The sequence below is a fragment of the Cricetulus griseus genome (assembly GCF_003668045.3).
Source record: "Cricetulus griseus strain 17A/GY chromosome 1 unlocalized genomic scaffold, alternate assembly CriGri-PICRH-1.0 chr1_0, whole genome shotgun sequence".
In the NCBI taxonomy this organism is placed as follows: Eukaryota; Metazoa; Chordata; class Mammalia; order Rodentia; family Cricetidae; genus Cricetulus; species Cricetulus griseus.
Genome location: NW_023276806.1, coordinates 1,484,913 through 1,506,448, shown reverse-complemented (window position 1 = coordinate 1,506,448; position 21,536 = coordinate 1,484,913). Strand labels below are relative to the sequence as shown.

At 40.5% G+C, this 21,536-nt stretch overlaps 1 protein-coding gene across 2 annotated transcripts in view; it reads right to left on the bottom strand.

The window, feature by feature from the left end:
• Positions 1–21,536, bottom strand: part of Lrrc7 (leucine rich repeat containing 7) — a 362,920-nt gene that overhangs the window by 53,102 nt on the left and 288,282 nt on the right. The window contains exons 18-22 of one of the 2 annotated variants that reach the window (XM_035451112.1): positions 17,145–17,256; positions 16,762–16,942; positions 13,628–15,308; positions 10,044–10,184; positions 2,490–2,609 (exon numbers count right to left, since the gene is read on the bottom strand). In XM_035451112.1, coding sequence (XP_035307003.1) covers positions 2,490–2,609; positions 10,044–10,184; positions 13,628–15,308; positions 16,762–16,942; positions 17,145–17,256 — 2,235 coding nt within the window. The remainder of the gene's footprint in view (positions 1–2,489; positions 2,610–10,043; positions 10,185–13,627; positions 15,309–16,761; positions 16,943–17,144; positions 17,257–21,536) is intronic. The other variant, XM_035451113.1, reaches the window with a different exon arrangement.

The window sequence follows — 21,536 nt, the reverse complement described above, 5'->3', positions numbered from 1 at the left end:
ATCTCCATTTCCCTTCTCTAGGGTCTCTCCCTCACACCAACAAGGAAGTAATAAGACATAGTAAACCTAATTAACACATTTATTCTTTTAAAGATATTTATTTAATTTGAAATATATCTATGGGCATGTGTGTGTCTGTGTGGGCATGTTCATATATATGCAGGGGTTCACAGGGGGCCAGAGATATTGGATCTCCCTGGAGCTGGAATTTCAGGCAGTTGCTGGGAACTGAACTCAGATCCTCTGCAAGAGCAGTACATCCTTTGAACTGCTGACCCATCTCTCCAGCTCCAGCACAGAAAAAAGACATTGCTGTATTGATTTCCTAGAAAAGATAACGTAACTGCCTCTTCTAAAAGTACATTTAATTTACCTTAATCCTAGTTTGCTTACTGATTTCACGAAAAGATTCTTCACAAGATACTCCTGGCTCTACCTGACAGGTTTCTATTGCATCTAAGCCTTTTTTCTATAAACTATGTTTCCAAATTTTCTCCTTTGAATAGTCAGAGAAGCTTCTTAGCTTGCTCTTTGTGTCTAAGCTCTGTCCTTTGCAGTTGGTTCTCTGAAAATCCGTCAGAGAGCTGGCTAAATGAACACCGAATCCTGTCATTTCCCTTTGAAAATGCTTCCACGTTCCCCTTCCCATATCCTACAAGATATAGCCCACATGATCTGACTTCTGGTTATTTACCTAGCTTATTGGACACTATGCCCTGTCTGTCGTCAGCTCCCTTTATTCCACCCAAGTGATGTCCTTTCTAGGAATGGTGGCAGCTTGCAACCCATCACAGCAGTTGTTTCACATTGTGCTGCTCAAGTGCTGGGTGTTGTCCAAGGCATGGGTGATGTCTGGAGGTAACAACGTAACAGCTCTTCTGGAACAAATGTATATCTTTAAAACTGACTAAACTCATTAGGGGGAAAATCACCTAGGTTACAATGTACATAAGTTATAAAGTGTAGTTACAATGTGATGTTGTTGGAGCCTTAACACTGTAGTAGTGTAAGAGCCACAGCTGGCCAGAAGGGTCTCCCCCAGTGCTCTCCCTAAATGTATGCATAATTCAACATGCAATGTCTATCACATCATCACAAAAATGATTTTTTTCTCATGTTTTAGATCTGCACTAATCTAGTCCTGCTGGGGATTATCACCTGAAAGTTTTTCTGGCTATGTCCTTAGGGTTTATACCCACTCTCATGACTAAATTTACTCTTTGTTTACTTCCATAAAATATTCCTTTGTGTAAGCAGCAGAATTTGCACTTTCCTGCTGACAGATAATCGAATCTGTTTACTTTTCTGGTAAATGTTACATGGACTTGAATGACACTAAAGGTTTAGTTTAACGATTTTAGAGCTTGCTTCAGAGTGCACTTGAGCAGCTGCACTGTGTGACATCACCACAGTGGTTGTGCCTTGTGTTCATACAGGCATATAAAGGTTTCTGTGTGTGTCCCAGCTTGCGTGTCCCAGACCTCTCTATGTAACCTGTAGATGAAAAATGAGATTGTTCCTACTTCCTTGATTGCTAAAAAGGAGTGGCTTTGATGTAATGTTTATTTATTGTCCTCTCTGTGCTGCTTGTATTTTACTAATTAAAAAATTAAGTTCTGTGTATTTTTTATTGATTTTAAAGTGCTTAAACGTACAGTGAGGAGCACAGATGCCCACTCTCTCACACGTTGTCTCTCACACTGCAGCTTTTCTTTTACTTTGCTGTGCTAACATATCATGGTCTGATCCACTCACTACACCCATTAGGTTAAGAGGTTTTTGAGGCTTGTATTCATATTTTTTTTCTCCAGCACCAAACAAATGCTTAGCATGTAATGTGTGTACCGTCACTCAATGAGTGCTTACTGGACAAACTTAAACAACATTAAATATTTTATTGCATTTATTTATTGATTATGTATGTACATGTATGTACATGTGTGGCCATATGTGTGCCATAAAGCATGCATGGAGGTCAAAGGACAACCTGTGGGAATTAGTTCTCTCTCTACTATGTGGGTTCTTGGGATCAACATCAGTTAGTCAGGCTTGAAGCAAGCACCTTTACATGCTGAGGCATCTCACTGGCCCTGATATGACTTTACATGCGGCAAGTCAACCTTTTTACGGTAAATATAATTTTATGGATGATGGTTATGTGTACTGCTAAAGCCATGTCTAACTGAATGTGTATGCAACACATCTTTCTGTCCTTGTACTTCAGTGTAGTGTGTCCTAAGGCACTCTTACAAATGGTGAGTCTGCAGAGGGGCAGGAAATTTACTTGCAGCCATTACTAATTGAGCACCAGGCTGTGTTTATCTCCATTCTTTTCAATGTGTTGACAGTTGACCAGAAGCCCTAGAATGACATAATATTTAGCCTGAATTTACCATGAAGTTAGAAATGATGTTAAGACACAAGATATGGACTACATATTACGATGAATGTGTGAGGTTCATGGTTTGTGTCAACTTGACATTGATTACCTTTTTAGCAATGGTGTCCGGAGGTACATCCCGCCTCCCAAGTGGGTAAGGATTCCATTGGCCACTAGGAGAGACATCTTCTTGTCCATTGTCTAAAATGTTGCTTTGCTGGGACGGGGTCTATTGCGAAAATGGTATGGCATTCTTTAGTGATGTTTACGATAGTTTTCTGAAAAGAGTCCCTAACAATTATGGTAAAATTAATTTTGTTTGATTATAGAAAACATATATCCTAACTGGAAACAGTATTATATTCTATTTACTGAGTAAGAATTCTAGACTGACAGCTATTTTGGAAACAATGAGAAATACAATTAAAATAACCATTTCAGAGTTATTTACTGAATTTTAAAGTTTAGATTCTCTACAGTACCTGAATAAAGATACTTAGAATTTGAATAAAGATACTTAGAATAAAATTAATCAATGCTTTAATAACACCCACAACATTTTAAAGCTTGCTTAGTTTGTCTCTTTAGTATGAGCTTACCATTTGGAATATAAACTGAAACCAGGAAATCCATAGACTGGAACGTGCACTATTCCAAGCCGTAGGCTAACATGAATTCTTTTTAAGACTTTGATGTGATTTTTTTGTAAGGGTGTACTTCCCAGTAATCCTCTGCAGAATCTGCACTGGCAGATGAAGATATTTGATGCTGTGCATTATCAACAGCTAGAATCACAGTCATGACTGTTTTTTGTTACTAAATTCAGTTATTTATGCATCAATTTAAATTCCTCATAAGTTTAAGAATATTAAAAATATTCTTGCTTGTGGTTTTTAATGAATAGGAAACGCCTGTCTTTATTAATATTAATGTTAGATATTTTAAGATGACCGAGGCTCTAGCGAGATTAAGATTAAGCAATTATATACCATCAGAAAGGGAGGACCTGGATCTTTTACTGGAGAGGTAACTGGTGGTATATGCAGCATGGGGTGTGTGTGTACAAAGTCCTCTTCTCTTCTAACCTTTGGGATGAATGAGTTCTGTTTGTTTTATTGGGTATCCCTGTGTGAGTCAGGAGATGCCCATGGCAGTCCTTGCCCAGGTTCTGAAGAATCCCTGGCAGCAGAGCCTGGCTAGAGAGGTTGTACTTTCTGGAACTCTGTGTGAGGTGGGTCCTTCGGTTTTTATCTTGGTGAACTAGACTACTGCTTCCATATGCATCACAGGAAGCTGCGTGCCAAGCCTCATCTGGCTATACTGAGTAGTCCTACTATGGTGTCTTTAAAAAAGCAACCCCATAACCACCTTGTCTGTATTCTGACTACATGCATGTTTTTAAAGAACTGCCAAGAAATAAGTAAAATAGGGGTTTAAGGTGAGACTGTCTCTCAATGTGTTTAATAGGGTTTAGTGCAACAATGTGTCTAATAAGATTTAGTATCACAATGTGTCTGTAATAGAGTTCACAGCGAGTCTGTCTCACAATCCCTCTAATGGGCATAATAAAAAGGACACAGCTCAAATTTTGCCTTTTTCTTTGACTGTACAAATTCTGTTTCCACAATCAGAAGTGAAAAAGAAAAAACAATGTTTTTTAAGGCAAACTCATATTAAGAGTGAATTTGTGTTTAAAAAATCAAATTAAGAGTAATACACATGAGAAAACATTTTGCTTGAAAGTAGTGGAATAGCTATCTGATGTCTGTTCAAATAGATTTCTAATCTTTACTATTTCTAAACCAGTATTTTTACATGTGCCCACACACAAATTTTCTAGATATTAAAATATGCCAAATAAGAATAATACAAGGATTAAGTAGCTAAAGGTATTCATGTACTCAAGGGCCACTGGCTAGTATTTTCTTTTTTTGAATTTTCAGTATCCATGTCTCTTTGGCTTGAGTCCTCTGCTCTGAAGGTATAACACAACCTGCCATCTGGCTATCTATGTGCAAGACACATTCTTGAGAGGCGGATAAAATTCAGCACAGGTTTCCTTTTCCTGTCCAGGTCACTCTCATCTTTATATGAACTTCCTCTTATGCATTTTCTTACCTTCCCAGAAATGAATAGTCCTATTTTGAATAGACACCGAGAGCTAGTCAAAATGGCACAATTCTTCTTGGCCCACAACAAAGGTGCAGCTCTATTCCATCAAAACCCTGACACCATGACCCTGGGTTCATCATACATTTATAAATTAATTTGTCTCTTTTGAAAAATTAGAATTAACTGTCACACTAATTCTTTCATATTACAGGGGACAGAGAAACAGAGACATACGGGACCATTAAAGAGATTCTTTTTCACTACACAGTAAAATTAATGGACTTCCTGAAAGCAATTTCCCTTGTGAACATCAAGAATGAGCTGTGATTTGGTTTTCCTAGGTGAGGCACTAAAGCCTGGAGAAACATGAAGACCATGGAAGCAACACTTACTGATGTCTGGTGCTGGTGGAGGATGACCGAAAAGAGAAATATTTAGTATTCTCACATCTACTTCTCAAAGGAGAATACATGTTGTAAATAAATTTGTTGTCTAGCTGTAAAATTTTCCAGGAAGATAAAAAGGATCAACTGGAAAGCAAGTATAAATCTAAGGCATTGTTCTTACAATGTTTTATTTCTAAGAAAATAAGCTAAACCAGGTGCTCACATCCTGTCAGTGCACTATAAAGGTTAGGACAGCTGCTAGTGCTCCTCTTCTCACATCACCAGCCCAGGAAGCACACAGTGCATAGGGCACTGGCTGCTGGACTCTACTGGTTTTCAATATTAGAATAATAGAGGAAATGGCCAGTATGTGTTAGTGGAAAAGCAAATATTTTGATAAGGGTTCTAGGTTAAGAAAACCTGGCTCCAAAGTCTACTGTGGTTATTGGTAGACTTAGTGCTGATGATTCTCAGAGCTAAGACTGGTGATAAATGTCCTGTATAAGAAGCAATTTCTAAACTGGCTGAGCCTTCAGTATACATCTCTCTCCATATATCTGTACATATATTTGTACATATATTTGTGTACATGAATTTGTCCATATGGATGTATATTTGTGTAAGTAAATATATGAGCAGTATTATCATGAGTAAATGGGCATAGCTGAACCAGTAGCCTTGCTCATCTGCTAAACAATGCTGTACAGTATGCTTGTCAAATTATATGTAATTCCATCTTGCTGAAGAAAATGTATGAGTGGCATTAGAATTTGACACTTTGCCAAGTTCTTGTGGCATCTTTGATGAATTCAAGGATCTATTTTGTTAAGTAAATGGCACACAGTTTACAAAGGAGATTTGCATAGATTTAAGAAACTGTTAAAGATAATTTGTCCAAGCAGCATGGTGGCATCTCTATAGCTTCAGCATGAGGAGGGAGGCTGAAGCTGGAGGATCATAAATTTGAGGCCAGCCTAGGCTACATACTGAGACCTTGAACAAAACAAAACAAAACAAAAAACACCAAAACTGGAGCAAACATACAGGTCAATAAATAAAAACCAATGACAAAAACAAAACCAGGAAACGCTAGAAAAATAATCTGCCCAAGTATTTTTAGTGAAACTATTGCTGTACTAGTATTCCAGCAAGCCTTTTGAGAAATGATATTTATGACAAAGGCAAATATACTGTGTGAGAGTGTGGTGGTTATGATTTTTAAAGACTGTGTTAATGCATAACAGAGATGAGATGCCATCCACACTGATACTAACATGGTTTGCTCATTTTAGTCTCTCCCTGTAAGGATTGTGTGTATCTGCAGACTGGTGGCTTCTTTCACAATTAGAATGGTGGACAGCTCTTTCTGGAGGGATAAAGAGCCAGTAATAAACGTAGCAGAATTGATAGGAATTACAGGCTCGAGTTGGGCTGGGGTACAGCATAGATCTTCCTTTGCTTTCAGCAGGAAAAAGTGGCATTGAAAAAGTAACCCTTGGTCTCAGGGTGAACAGATGCAGAGTGATGATGGTGCCATCTAACCCTGAGCTATCTGCATGGGTCCAGTGGAAAAGGCCCCCTTAAGTTTAAAAACAGTCAAGGCAAACATCGCTGGCTAAATTTCCCTAACCCAGGAGTTCCTTATACAAGAATTAATTGATTTAGTAACTAATGAGACAGACAGTGAGGACATTTTCTCCCAGGTAACTTCAAAGAGACAATTTTTTATATATGTCTTATATATGACTTAGGCCTTCCATCTCTGGATTTATAATTTATGTTACTGACCAATTCTATAGACAACAAGCAAAAGATTCTATGGTGCAACATTGCAGTAATAAACACTAAAAGAATAAGAGGCAGCAAATACCACTCCAGCTCTGTGGAACCTGCAGTACTTCTTTTGGGAGCCATGCCCTGGGCAGGCATTAGCAAAGGCTAGCGTTTCTTCCTCAGCTCTGATCATCTCTGGTGGCAGCAGCTGTCAGCATGATTAGCATGTGATGACCAGGGTCTGTAATATTCATGCCACCAGGCACATTCTGGTGAGAGTGAATAGTCAGGAAGTACCAGTGATCTGACAAAGCACATGGTGACCACTGGTTTTCACTTAGTTCTGATAACCTGAGGCATTTCACCCGTGGTACCTATGTAACAACATGGTCATGTGTTCTTGGGTCGGTGAAGATACAAATGGTAGATAAAAGGGAAGATACAAATTCCCTTTTAAATGTTTCCCACATCATCAACTCTTATGGCTACTTGGATAATAATGTGAATGAAGGAATTGCGCCCACTACTGTGAGTCATGTGTGGCATTATCAGGTGTTATAAATCATGAAAAAGGCTTCGCTGAATGTAGACAGGGCACACACTGGGAACCACAGCCATGACAGTAAAGCAAAAGCACATGGTATATCTGTGGGACTTGTGAGCCTTGGTCTCCTGTCTCTCTCATACACCTTCTAAATATATCCACTGAGGTTTGTGAGTTGCAAGAACAAAACAAAACAAAACAAAACACCCTTAAAGTACCTTGTGGTACCAGCTGGAGAGGGTTTTCAGTCTTTTTCAGCCTTTGTTTTTCTCTCAATGGAAATATTTATCATTCTATCATTAATCTAGGTAATGAAAATAGTGGTTTGAACCGACATTCTCTTATAATATTGTCCTTTTCCCAGTAACATAACATTTCAAGACAATAGCTGAGCTCATTACAGTAGCACACATCCGAAAAAGCACATGAACCATTAAAAACATCATAGAAAGTTGACTTGAATGCTTTTTGGAAAGGCAGCAAATAAATGACGAATGAATGAATGAGTGAATGAATGAATGGACAAAAAATAGGAAATATCAATATCCCATAATTTAAGCCTAACTTTTATGTCCAGCATTCCAGTTCGTAAATACTCTTATTTCCTGTTTATGGAATAGAAAAAAATGTATGCTTGACCTGGCATGCAATAAATAGGGATGAGATAGAACTGTTCAAAATCCAAGACCAGATCAGCATGTCTTCCCCATTAATGACCTTGAATGCACTCTGTATGACACTGCCAGGTAGCAGGGCTGTTCATTGCAATCACGTGTGTCATTTAATTAGCTTACTATAAATTTGCTTAAGGACTGTGTTGGTGCTTTTGGGAATAAGAGTGCCCCTTCCTCCTGGTGCCAGAGCCCGGGTTTGGGAGCCTGAGAGGAAGGCTCTAGTTGTGATTTCAGCCCAAGTTCCCCCGGGAAGAGCACCACTTCCACAGGCGTGTGCTGCACATTCCTTTATATTCCTCAGGAAGGAGGCTTCTCACTTTCCTTCTAGATGCCCGAGAGTAAGTTTGTGCATGTGAATTGGAACCATGAGAGGGCACGAAGAAGTCTTAAGGGGGTGGAGAAGGCAGAAAGAGAGGACAACAGAATACATGTGACATGGAGGCAGAAGGGGGCTGTCTTGGGGGAGGAAGGAGGTCCACAGGAAAAGGAGAGGGGAGGACAGATAAGAGTATAGTATAGATGAAGGTGTCACGGTAACAGCCATTTCTTCCTCTGCTAATTAAAAATTATACAAATAAAGGTTAATTCTATAGTTTGGCAGAACCTCTCCCCCCAAAATTTGCAAATCCAAGCTCTACAGAGAAGATGAGTCTGGCAGAAGGGTTGGGAGCTTAGATGGAACCTATGGGGTGGGGTGCAGGCTAAACTTCCACAGCGGTAGCTTTGGCTCTCTTTTGAATGCTTATGCATTAATATTTTGGAACTCCTTACATGCCAGGTAGAGTAGTTTATGTTTTTCATAGACCTTAAACTGCCAATCTTAGAAACGACTTTTCATTCCTCCTCTTCTCCCTTCTTTCCCTCTCCCACTTCTTCCTCCCTTGTGCAGGAGATAATTCATTCGTAGTTATTTACTTTGAAGTCTTTCAGCGTGCTAGACTTGACTTGTGTTGGCTTGAATAAATTAATTGCTCACAAGACCAGCTCTTAGCTTAGAGACTGTGAGCTGGGCCATGACCATGGTCATGATGAGAGCTATTGCTGACCTCAGCAAATAACAGCAGAGAACAAATTAGATAATATTTAAAAGTTCCCAGTTAGTTAGGTCTCTCTCTCTCTCTCTCTCTCTCTCTCTCTCTCTCTCTCTCTCTCTCTCTGAAAACCTGTGGATATAAAATCTCTCACTATGTTATGCCATCCTAGCCTGAATTAGACTATACAGACTTAGGGAATGTTACTAGACTTCCGACAGTGCATGTGAGGTACCACAGCACGGGCGTTTGTCCCACATTTAATTTTTCTCAGAAAGAAGAAATGCTGGAGGCTGCTGTCACTCTCTTTCCCCCTTTTGTACTTCTTTATCCACAAAACCTTGGAATGCTGATGACTACGTTAACATATAGTCATAATGACATTGTATTAAAATGACTCATTAGTCTCCACTGAGTTGTAACATTGAAACAAAGCATTAATTGGTTTAAGCAGGCAAAAATGGGCATTCCCAGTGCTGATTGCACAAGACAAATGTTCCACTAACAATGGGAATTCTTCTCTTTATTATACAGTATTATTTCCTTGCCAATATGCCTACATTTTTTGTGTAAAAGATGTGAACTTGTTACTTTCCTATTAACCCAAGAAGAGCAAATTGTCAGATGAGATGCAAACTTTCCTCCCTCCCTCCTGTGCTGTGTTCCTGCATGGAAAGTGGACTAAAACAGCATTCGAAGTGCTAAACGTTTAACTTCCATGCTCACTGGGGATATTACACCTTCTAAAGGAACTACCCAAATCCAAAGACAGTTTTCAGCATTGCTCTCAGAATGCTTCACTATGGGAGGGCAGGGTGATCTCCAAGAAAGTAAGCAATAAATGTATAAACACAAAAGAAAGAAAACCATGGAAGAATAGGAAAATAAGTAGAAAGATGATCTTGAAATCAACCCCAGAAGCCATGTGCCTGCTCAGTCCAAAAAGCAAGAGTCTGGTAATCGTTCTAGCTACAATAAACACTGAGCAGCTACAGATTCAGGCTCTGCATCATTTGCCCCGGTACTTTCGGACCAGGGAGAGTCCGTGACAAGCAGGGCTCAGATGCACAGTCTAAATACACCAATCGAACAGACATTAAGTGGCTTTGGGATGCTGACTCCTGTAGGGCAGTCCATACTTACTTTCTGAAGAGGTAGGTCTTGAAGGTCAAATTTAGACTTAGTCTGCAAGTTTAAAGTCATGCTTCTGTCTGCATGCATTGCTGAGATACCTCCATAGGGCAGCATGCCAAGGTTAACTGTGTTGTGTTTGTAAGCAGCGTTCTGAGTAGAGGAGATAACCACGTGACAGGATGTAAACACAGGCTCCACAAACGGGTCATTACATGAACACGTCTAAATTCATAACATTGAACTGTAAGCGGGCAAACAGTAACTTTTTATAAACATGCGCTTGATCAGACAAAAGCATACAGTAACAGGGTTAGTTGTGCACACGAGTACCCTCCAGAGCCACAGAAATGACACGAGCTCAGATACACCGTTCATGCCTGCTCTCAGGGAAAGGCTAAGTCTGTCTCTGTCTCTTAGATATCCTGATGATCCTGGCTTGAGGCAGGTATTGATCGTCTGCAGTAGCTTATTAGTTTTGCAAATTGAAACAGTGAGATTTAAATCAGATTCCATATGCTACAAATCTCATTGTCTCATATTATGAGATCAGCTCATAAAAATACAGGTGTTAACTTCTAATTCTGCCTAAGCTAATGTGTGGCAACCTTAAGTCAGTTATAATTTGAAGATGGTTAATGCTTTTTTTTTTTTAACGTATCAAATATCCGCACAACACTCTGATGGTATTTATATAGTGGATATCCTTTGCCAGGTACTGATGACTAGTAATTTTTCTCTATAGTGCTTCATTAAAATATTAAGATACTTTAAAATGGCCCAACATCAAATTTTGAATCTACAGTGAAAACACAATCATTGCCAGTGCTTGTTTCTATAAGTTCAGTAGACATTTTCTTAGCTATCATTGAGAATTAACGGCTGGATACCATTTCTGCTCTGAGAGCACTGCTCCTAAAGTAACGATTTTTATCACTAGCAATTTTTTGTGAGCTATGGAGAGAAACAAATGGTGATACACTTGTCTGTCAAGTCTATTTGTAAAGGACTAGGGCCTAGTTCACCATCACAGACTCTCAACTGTTCCTTCTGGTTCAGAGGTAATTCCCTGATGCTCCATAGAGGACCAACATTCTCAGACACATGGACTCATCTTTTAAATTCTTGGTCACAGTGGGTCTCTGTCATGGAAGCATTTGTGATTAAAGTAAGGGAGAAAAGAGTATCTTTTTAGATTTCTAGTGTAGTACTTGGAGCTGCCTCTCTAAGGCCAATACTGAGATCGTTTGCCAGCTCCATGTTGGACTGTTAAGCCTATAACGTGAACAGACCTGTAGGCAGTTGACTTTTATGTGAAATTACAAATATCTTGAAGCTTCTGGTATTACTATTTGCTCAGGGTTAAGCAACTTAGCTGAGTTTCAGAGTAAAGTACCCTACATCTCTGGTGTCATTTGATCATGGGCAGAATGTTAATAGCACAGCTTTGTAAAAAAACTATCTGGCATTGTAATATGTGCTCTGGAACCATGATTTCATCTGGGAGAGGGAATAACTGGAATATTTCATAGGAGATGCATCTTGAGTTATCGCTGAGTAGCTCAGCTAAGTGGGGGAAAGAAATGAAATTTGTAGTAAACCAGAAGAAAGCTGCCAAGGAGACTGTGGCTTGAAGCAGCAGTCTAAAGTAACTCAGTTTCTTGAATCAAATGAGAAACTGTTGACCATATATATAAATTGCTCTGAAAAGTTAGTGTTAGAACCAGGGAATTACAAACAAACAGAGCTCAATGGAAAAGGGAGGTGTCATCACAACAATGAGAAAAATACAGATAAATTCACCTCAGCCAGCGGAGCCAGGCAGGGCCTTCAGACTTACTAATCCAAACCCTTCCCCACCCCTATACTGTCTGCATCTGTACCAGTCACAGCGTTACTTCTTAACGTCTTGGTTCAAAGTGGGTGGGGCACATCTATCCAGGGAATTGGCAAATCGATGGCACCAGATGCTTTACACCTTGCCATTCTGTTTCCATGCTTTGTTTCCACACATTTTTCTTTCTCACTACTCATACATTCCCCACACCTTCTTTGAACCTTCCTTAGCTAGTTCACATTACCATGTTACTTATGGTTGTTGTCTACATGAGACCAGAGCTCCCAACTGTTCTGTATTATTTAACCCCCAAAATTTTCACCCTTCCTGAGTTATTGTCTACATGGAGGGTATAATTCAAGGTAAGGCATGTGCCAATTGATCAGGTGTCTCCTACCGCTGCCAGCCATGAGACTTTGACAAAGCTTCCTTCAGTGGGATGGAGTACACCCATTGGAAACATTTCGATGAAATATTTTGCAAGGCAGAGACAATTCTCATGCTGAGAAATTAATGCCCACAACAACATTTATTAACTCATTCTCCACCTAGAAAAACTGTTTCCTTGTCATGTAGACAAAAATCTACAAATCATTATTCTTAAAAGAATACCCGAAATATCAAATTTAATATTGAAGAAATACACAATACATGACCTTGCTTTTTATAAAAGCAGAGCACTGAAATGATTGAGTGAAACACCCTCATGGCCGTAATATTATTTAGAACCCCTAACTTAAAGACATGAGAGGGAAAGGCCCCATTTTCACAAAACAGTCTTTAAGTTTGAAGTGAGTTTGGGCCACACACAGTCTTTTGAACTAGAGACACAAGGTTTAGTGAGCGATGATCAGATGGGGGAAAAAGCTGTAGAGAATGAAATGCTTGGTTTCTCTTAGAGAGATTCAAGCAGGCATCAAGAACTAATTCTATGCCTTGTACCACTTTTCTGTTTTTTTTTTTTAACTCCCCAATAGCTGCTCACTTCTCACAGTAATATGACTCTATTTTTAACTGCATTAGGATTAATTTGGGATTTATTTCCTTGTCTTGCTACATTGTACACACTAATTCGCTACATTTGTGGTCTTTCTTGAGGAATCATCTACATTTATCGTTTATAGCTTGACTTGAATTGTAGAATTTCTTTCTACATAAAGCCAATAGTCTAAAGTCAGGATTTTTTAATCAAATAAAATAGTGTGTGAGAGGGCATTTAATCTCTGCTTATTTTATTTTTTCTGTTACTTGCTGGGAAGATTATTGCTCATTAGAGGTAATAACTTCAGTTGTCCCGTAGCTGAGGCTATGTGCAAATTTTATAAGCAAATTAATCCCGAGTTTAATATAAGTGAGTCAGTCCATGTGGAAAGGGTGAAATACTCACTTTGTATAGACTCAATAAAAATAACACTCTTTAGGTCACCAGGGAACAGTTTTGGATCCTGGGAGAGGTGGCCTTGCTTTTATAGCTAGAAAGACATTGAAGTACCATCCCAGATAATCGAGTCAAATTCTTTCTTACCAACAATATTCAGACTAGCTTTGATAGGTAATTCACCTGCTGGTTATGATTTCTCAGAAAGCATTAAACAATACCTACAAGAAACTATTGCAACTCATCTCCCCCGCAAAATAAAAATAAAATTGTGGGAGCTATCATTCCTGTAACTCATTTGCTACCACGTGTGCTCAGAGACGCCAGGAAAGGAACACCCAAGGCAGAGGGGGAATTCTTACAGAGAAACGCCAGACATACCCTGTCTAACCTTCTAGCTTCTATATGTCTAAGCAGCTGCTGTCTCCAGTCTGCCGGCATTTTGCCACAGCTCTCCTCTCCCTTCACAGGGGTGGGCCTTGTCTTTACATCACTGTTATCTGACGGCTTGTCACCATAGTTACCCAGGTTATAGTCAGAGGGTATTTTCTCCAGGAGGGCTGCCATGGTAGGCCTAGCTGAAACTGGCCTGGTTTGGGAGGCTCCGTAACTCTCTGTGCTGTAGCTCCTGGCAGACAGTGGCCTCCTCTGAGTAAGGTTTTTAGCAGGGAAATTTCCCCCCTGCGCTTTCACTTCTTGATAGGAAGGGTGCTCATCTTCATACCTGCCATTCCTCTTGAGGAATTGGGGATCAGTCATTGAAATGCTGCTCTGGCCTTCCAGCCCTCCCCTATAGGCTGCTCGGCCATACCTGTCACCAGGGGGCAGCTCGTGAGGCTCGCTGACTCTTCTGAACATGGCCATTTCAGTGGAGCTGGCCAGGGAGTCAGCCCTCCTTAGGAAGCCTGCCCTGGGCCCCTGGCTAGCGAACTGAGCATTCATTATGGCATCCTCATTTACAGATGGCTGGGAAAAGGAAAGCATCTGCTCCATGGGTGGGTACCCTCTATAGGCTCTGGGGCTGACCAGATCCTTGGCGATGTTTTTGCTAGGCTGCTGCACATACTCAGAATTGTGCGCAAAAGGGGGTGGAATCCTCTTCTCTGCTTTAACTTCTACCGCTCCTTGTGGATTGAAGCTTTGGTCAAACTGATAGACCTTCTTAGTCATAGATGCTTTTTGTTGGGGCGGCCCCTTACTACTTCCATACATGAGCATCTCGTCATCCAGCATGGGTACAGACTGGCTCCTGGACATACTGGACATGCCGTGCTCCGGTCCCAACAACTTGTCTGGCCGCTCGTGGCTTCCTAAGTGATCACTCCCAGAGGCATAGTTTTCTAGCGGAATGTTATAAACCTTGTAGGTACCGATGTCAATCTCATCAATACTCTGAGACTTTTTGAATTTGTTGGACTTTATATCCTTCATGAGTGGGGAGAGCCTCTCTGTGCTTTTGCTAATTGCAATAACACCTTTGGATGAGTCTGGGCGGCAGTGGATTTGAGAAAAGACATTACCGAGACTCCTGTTGGGTGTGGGGTCGTGATACTCCCATGGCACTCCTGGAGAAAAGGGACCTGGTGTCTCCGTAGGCTCCTTCATGTGGTCTTTTCTTTCAGGCAAGGGGCTGGTAGTAGGGGTTGTTTCTAATTTGGAAGGGAAAGCAGTCCTGTCTTCAAATGGACTGGGGGTTCTGGTCCAATTCTGCCAGGGGTTGGAAGGAGGCACTTCTGTTTCTGGTGTGTGTCTGTGTGTGGACTGCTCCAGCTCCAGGGGTACACCGACAATCCTGTCTTGCCTGATCAAAGGCCTGCGACCATGAGCAGGGATGCTTCTAGCCTTGGCGCTTAAGAGAGGGTTATTGTTGGCATTCTCGGCTGTGGCTTCCTCTGAGACAAAACCTGTGTTATCATAATGGGAGCCATCGGTCCAGTTGTCAGGGAAAGCATCACTCATTGGCAGCCGGTCAGGGCGCTGGGGGAGATTCCCTGGAGGAACAGCCTCCCGTTGGCTGAGTAACGGCTTTGCGTCCAGAGGCTGTGGGAAAGGTGGTGCAATCCTGGGAATACAAGCAGAAAGAGAAAAATGACCAAGAGGAAGAAGTGACCTTCCCAGAAGAATGCCACTGGCCTTTGTGTAGCTCATTTATTCCACCTGGCTTACGGTTGGTTAAAGCACCATCCAAAAAGCCCACTTTAACCTGTGCCGACTTTTGTAGCTTCTTCGTGATCTTGGCCTTCTAGCACGCTAGGAAATTAACTGCCTAATATATTCATTGTTCCTCCCACAGAATGCAAGCACGAAGAGAGAGGTCTTTTTGTTGCTGGAGTTCCTTTCCAGCCTGGTCCTGCAGCTGATTAGCCTCAAATAAGTACACAGATGCTGTCTTAATTTACAAACCATTGGCCAATGGCTAGGGCTTCTTATTGGCTAGCTCTGTCTTATTAGCCCATAACTGCTCATCTATGTATTTCTACACGGCCTTATCTTACCAGAGAACACCTGGTGCATCCTGTCTTCCTATTCTCTACATGGTGTCCTCTCTACCTCTCTTCCCAACATTCTCCTTGTCTCCTAGCCCCACCTAACTTCCTGCCTTTACTGGCGTCAGTGTTCTATTCATCAACAAATAAGATATATATATTTATATATATATCCCCCATAAGTCTTTTCCATTTGGGGATCAGGTTACATATTGACTAAATGGGTGGATGAATGAAGTAAGTGGACGTTCAATCCTGGAGATGCTCTGGTGAGGGGGTTTCCACTGCTCCTCCCTGGACTTTGTGATTTGCGGGCACTTCCAAGTTACCAGTTGAGGGAATGTAAACATGCTTGGTACTGCTAATGAGTGCAGGCCATCTTCAGGTAAGGACACGTCTCCAGCTCTGTTTTATTTATTCTATTAATTTTAAGCGTTAGCATAAAAAGCAATGGGTTTCATTATGGCATTTTCAGACTTTGGCGCCATTAGATTTTGTTCTAATTCATTCCTCTCCTCCACCGTCCTTCTACTCCCCCACCATGTCTTCCCTTTCACTTTTTTTGTCACATGCATCTTTTTCCTTCTCTTTCTCCCTCTCTTAAGGTCTCTTCCTCTTTCTCATGACTTCATATAGTCTTGTATTGGCTTATGGACACAGTACATGTGGGGATTGGCTATATTGACTGCACTATGGCATCAGGTTAGTGGCACATTTGAGCCAGTGGCCACCTACAGCATATGACTGCTTTCCTGAGAGTGTTTGAATTCATCTGCCAATAATGCTGAATTACATACACATGTAATTCAGTATATATGTTTTATTAGTGAGAGACTGCTGCTACTGAAAAAAAAAGACTGCTTAGAGGACATCTTCCAGAAATACCCAAATTTATCTCAGCTCAAATGACAATGATGGCTTTAATCACCTTAATAGAGTAAGGATGATGGGTAAGCAGGTCTCCCTTCACCAAAGCTGATGAAAATGAGCATTTGGGAACACAGAAGGGAGGGGGGAATCTCAACGCACCTGTTACCCCACAAAGAGTTATGGACGGTGTCTTTAGCTGTTGTCTGCAAGGACCCCACTTTCACGCGGGTGTTAGAGGACCCGGAGGAAGCCTGGGAGGGCGAGTAGTCTGAGTAGGTGCCTGAGGAGACACTGTTATTCAGACAGTGAGTTTTGTCAACTTCAGATTCGTCAGTTGATTCTGAAATTTAAAGGGGAAACATGTTACAATGCTACGGACACCGATGGATACAGAAGAAGTATGAAAAGCAGATTCCGTATGGATCAATGTCAGAAGCACACATCTGCGGGTACTGATAGACTACGGCATGTCATAATGTATAAGTGGAGATTTGTCATGCACATGCATCGGTCACAGTTCCACATCGGCTTCACGGTGTTACCTTTTTTGTCCTTCCCTAGCAGAACAAGTTTGGGTGGGTACAGAGGGGTCTCAGCTAATGAAGGGTGAAGTTCCCCAATCCTCATTTCATTAGCTGGATGAACAAAAGAATCCTGAGAGATATAATAATACAGGACAAGGAAAGTAAACATTTAAATAACGGTTAACCAAGATGGCAATATCTTATTTGGCTCAGACTCAGAAAAAAAAAATGCAGCCCTAGAGTTTAATTCACCATAGGGCATTTCGAAAAGAGCCCTGTGCATCTCTAATTGAGCCCTGATCATTTTTCCAATTTATGTGAACTCATTTATTCAGTAGATGTATTTTTGGATGCTGTTTGTATGCCTGGCACTGTGCAAAGAACTGTGGAGGTTCCCCAGAAAGACACAACATGGTCTTCTGGGAATTCCCAAATCTAATTGATATGAAACAGTGCCATTTCAGCACAGCACTGAATTATACTACACCCTCCACAGGCAGTGTGGCTCACAGTCATATATGCTGGATGTGAGAATTCTAGAGGCCAGGCTCCTGAGAGTTCCAAGTGAAGAGGGCCATTGCAGACCAGTGGGATTTTTGTTTCACCCCTACATACATTATCCCACTGGCAGCCCAGTAGTCCTGGACCCCTGGCTCCTGCTCTCCAATCCCTCCTGTGTTCCAGGTAGCTGTGTTGGCAGTCACTGTGGGTCTGCTGGGCCTCCTTCCTGTGGCCGCTAGTGTTCTCATACTTACTACAATTTACTTAATCTACTGTATATCAAACGTGCAGTGAATTGAACAGCAGTGGCATAAGAATACAGCTCTATGAAGAATGAACAATATAAAAGTCCCACACATTTTAAAATTTACTTTCTGTTTCTCTTTTAAAGATTTATTTAATTTTATGTACTAGTGTTTTGCCTGCATGCATGAAATCCACTATTTACATGCAGTGCCCATGGAGACCAGAAGAGGGCATTAGATTTCCTGGAACTGGAGTTAACATTGTGTGGGTGCTGGGAACTCAACCTGGGTGCTCTGCAGAAGCAACCAGAGTTTTCAACCACCTAGCCATCTCACCACTGCAAAAACTCCATGAATTTTAATTTCTAGAATTCAGATAATTCCCAATTAAACATATACAAAGAGACCACTAAGATAAGCAAAATCTAAATTCCCACTTTCTATACACAATAGCTGTGTCTTTTAACCTGTTTATGATAATTTGAATTCATAGAAGAAAATTCAGGGTCTTTTGTTTGTTAATATCTTGTTAATTTGTAGCATTGAATTAACACAGTAGAAAAGGTTTGTTGAATCAGAGAAGGATACATTAGAAAAACTATCAGGAATTTGGAAAGATTTGTCTAGTGTTTGGTTGGTGGAATGAACAGTCAGAAACACTCAAAGAGACAGGCTTTAGGTTTTGGTATTGCAGAAAAACAACATCAGTTTCTTTAATACTTGGTTGACATTTTATCTTTTGAACTTATTTTGGAGGTGTACGAGAATATTTGCTTCTTGATGAATCTTTGCTTCAGTTGATGAAGACTCAATGATTATAGAGTGCAACACTTTCACTGGACCTGGGGCTCACAAAGACATGACAAAGACCCAGCACTGGAGTGTGGCTCACTTGAGTTCTCACTCAGTAAGTCCCTCCTCCAATGTGAGGCCCCCAGTAAGAGTACCAGGGACCCGAAACAAAGCATCTAATTTGGAAAAGGATCCTAAAGACAAAGGAGTTTTGAAAAGAACCTGGGGTTGAAGAAAGAAATCTGCATTTCTATGGAATTTCAAAGTTCAGCACAAGAAACATATGTTAAGATTTTAAAGTGGCATAATAAGGAATAAAAGCATGCGTTTATAAGAAGATGCAAGCTGGAGAAGCAGTTCTCCGCAAAGAACAAGACATGCCAACTTGTCAATTACATGGATTACATGATGCTGTGTCTCCATCTTGTCTCTGCCTCATCATTTTTAATGGACAAAGCAAAATCATTCTTAGACCAGTGTCTGACACATCTGTCAGATGAAGGTGGAAGATAATAGAATTAGTGTTAATTTATGTCCAGCATATGAAGATAAAAGTTACTTATTTGTGTGAAACAACTCAGAAAAGAGGTATTTAAAATGATACCTAATACAAGTAGAAGAATTATTTTTTTAAGAAACAGTGAAATAAAAAATAAAATGAGACACAAAAACCAAATCAGGCATTTATATCAGCACAGAGTGTTAATATTATTTCTTTCACCTCATGTTTTACACATTCGGTACTTAGGATAACTTGCTTATATGTATCAGCTTTTTAAAACTGTGATGGGGTGCTGCATGGTCCAACTAGGTTATAAGTCTGACCCTGCTCAAAAATTGAAGAGACGTTTGAGACTACTTTCATGGTGATGAACAGTTGACGGGGGAGGTCCTTCTGTGTATGTTTGTCTTATTGGTTGATAAATAAAGTACTGTTGGCCAATAGGGAAGCAAATTAGGAGGATTCTGGGAAATGTAGTAAAGAGAAGTCTTGTGATCCAGGCAGGAAGTGACATAGCAGGCAGACTCAGAATATAAGCAGGGACAAGCAGGAAATCTCTCTCTTCCTTCTCCTCTCTTCTCTGTGGAGCTGCCATGTGATCCCAGCAAGAGAAGATGCCTGCTGCTGGCATCCGATAAGTCTTTATAAAATATATAGATTAGTAGTTATGGTTGATAATTAAGACTGAGCTAGCAAGTAAGAAATCCTAGTCATTGGCAGCAGCATTGTAACTAATATTAATCTCTGTGTGTTATTTTGGGCACCCACGTGGCGGTGGGGCTCAGGTGGCTTGGTGGAAAGATTTACCATTACAAACAGTGGAAGCTGCTGGCAAGCAATCAGCTTTGGTAAGTGGTCCATCAGAAGTTCATCTAAATGTGTCTCCTGTTAAGGAGACAGAAGTAGAGTTGGTGGTGGTGATAGGTAAAATGTCCTTTTTAAAAATTCCATTATCTTTACTTTATTTAAACAAAATCTTGCCTCCGAGAAAGAGAATCCTAAGGTAAAAGTCAAGAAGAATAAAAGCTTATTTTTGAGATTTCAAGAGACAAGGACAAGAGTCAATAAAGGCCACAAGAGAAAACTTCAGGGACAGTTGATTGTTTTCCATTATTCTGCAGAAGATATGGCTTCTCTGGAGAAGGAAAATAGGATGTCTCCTCACGATGAAAAAGGTTTGTATCATATTTGATTATAGTAGACAGAGTGAGCTGGTGTCCAGATAGAAATATGCAGAATACTAAAGAGAATGGGGAGGGACGAATTGGAGTTTTATTCTCCTTAGAAATGGTCTGAAATTATCATTTACTCAAGCCCTTTTCTGTACCACCTGCTAGGCTTAATGCTGTATATAAATACCTGTTGTTACCCTAGTCCATCTTCGAAGGATCTCTTAGCACCTAGATTTTTAGAGGTAAAGAAATTGTGTCCTGGACACAGCTCCCTGTCTTAGGTTAGCAACAAGTAAGGTCTAAGAGAGCAGTTCTTGCCTCTTAGACTAAAAAGCCCTTCCCCATGCCTCCCAAACTATGTTCTGAGCCACCTGTGGAGGCCATTGCTATCTCACAGGGCTATTATGGGCTGTACAGAGTGTTTCAGGGAAGCAATGCTTGTTATCAACCAGATAGTTGAGAAGTGGTAGAACATTGTTACATTGGATCCCAACATTTGGTTACACATTCTTGGTGTCACTTCTCATGAGGTTGGATTTGGGTGATTGCTATGATCAAAAAGTAAAACTTGAGTGCTAGTGTATGGCATCTGAAAGGTGCCATGTTTGCTATGACTTCCAGTTTTGTGAAAAAGTAATCAGTGTCTGATAGTACATGTATCTTAATATTTTGGCTTTGATTATTTAAAAAAATGAAATAAAACATTTTCCCTTCCAGTCTATGCATTTTAGCTTTCCAATGACCTCAAAGGAGGATGTATTTACTAAGTTGCACCTAGATACTTCTATGGAAATGTTAAGTATCATTTCAGTCTATGGACATTATAACAAAAATTACTGATATGCGGAGGACATAAATATGCTAAGAATTTCTTCAGTGAACAGGTGAACAGTGAGTAGGCAATTCAGTCAACAAAGATAAATCAATTCAACAAAAACTTAGAAATCTGCTGTTCTATCACAGCAATATTTGTGTGCCTTCCCTGTGGTGGACTCTGGGCACACAGTTGCTACTGGTTTATGGTGAAGTTACATCCATAAACACAGAATAAGTTGAAACTCTCATTAGATAAAAATGTTTTTGGTATTTTGCATTTCTCAGCACAGCAGCCCAACACACTGTGGTACCTGTGTTGTGTGTTTGGGATCCTGCAGCTGCTGAAGGCATGAAGCTTGTTGTTGAGTATGGAGAGCACATT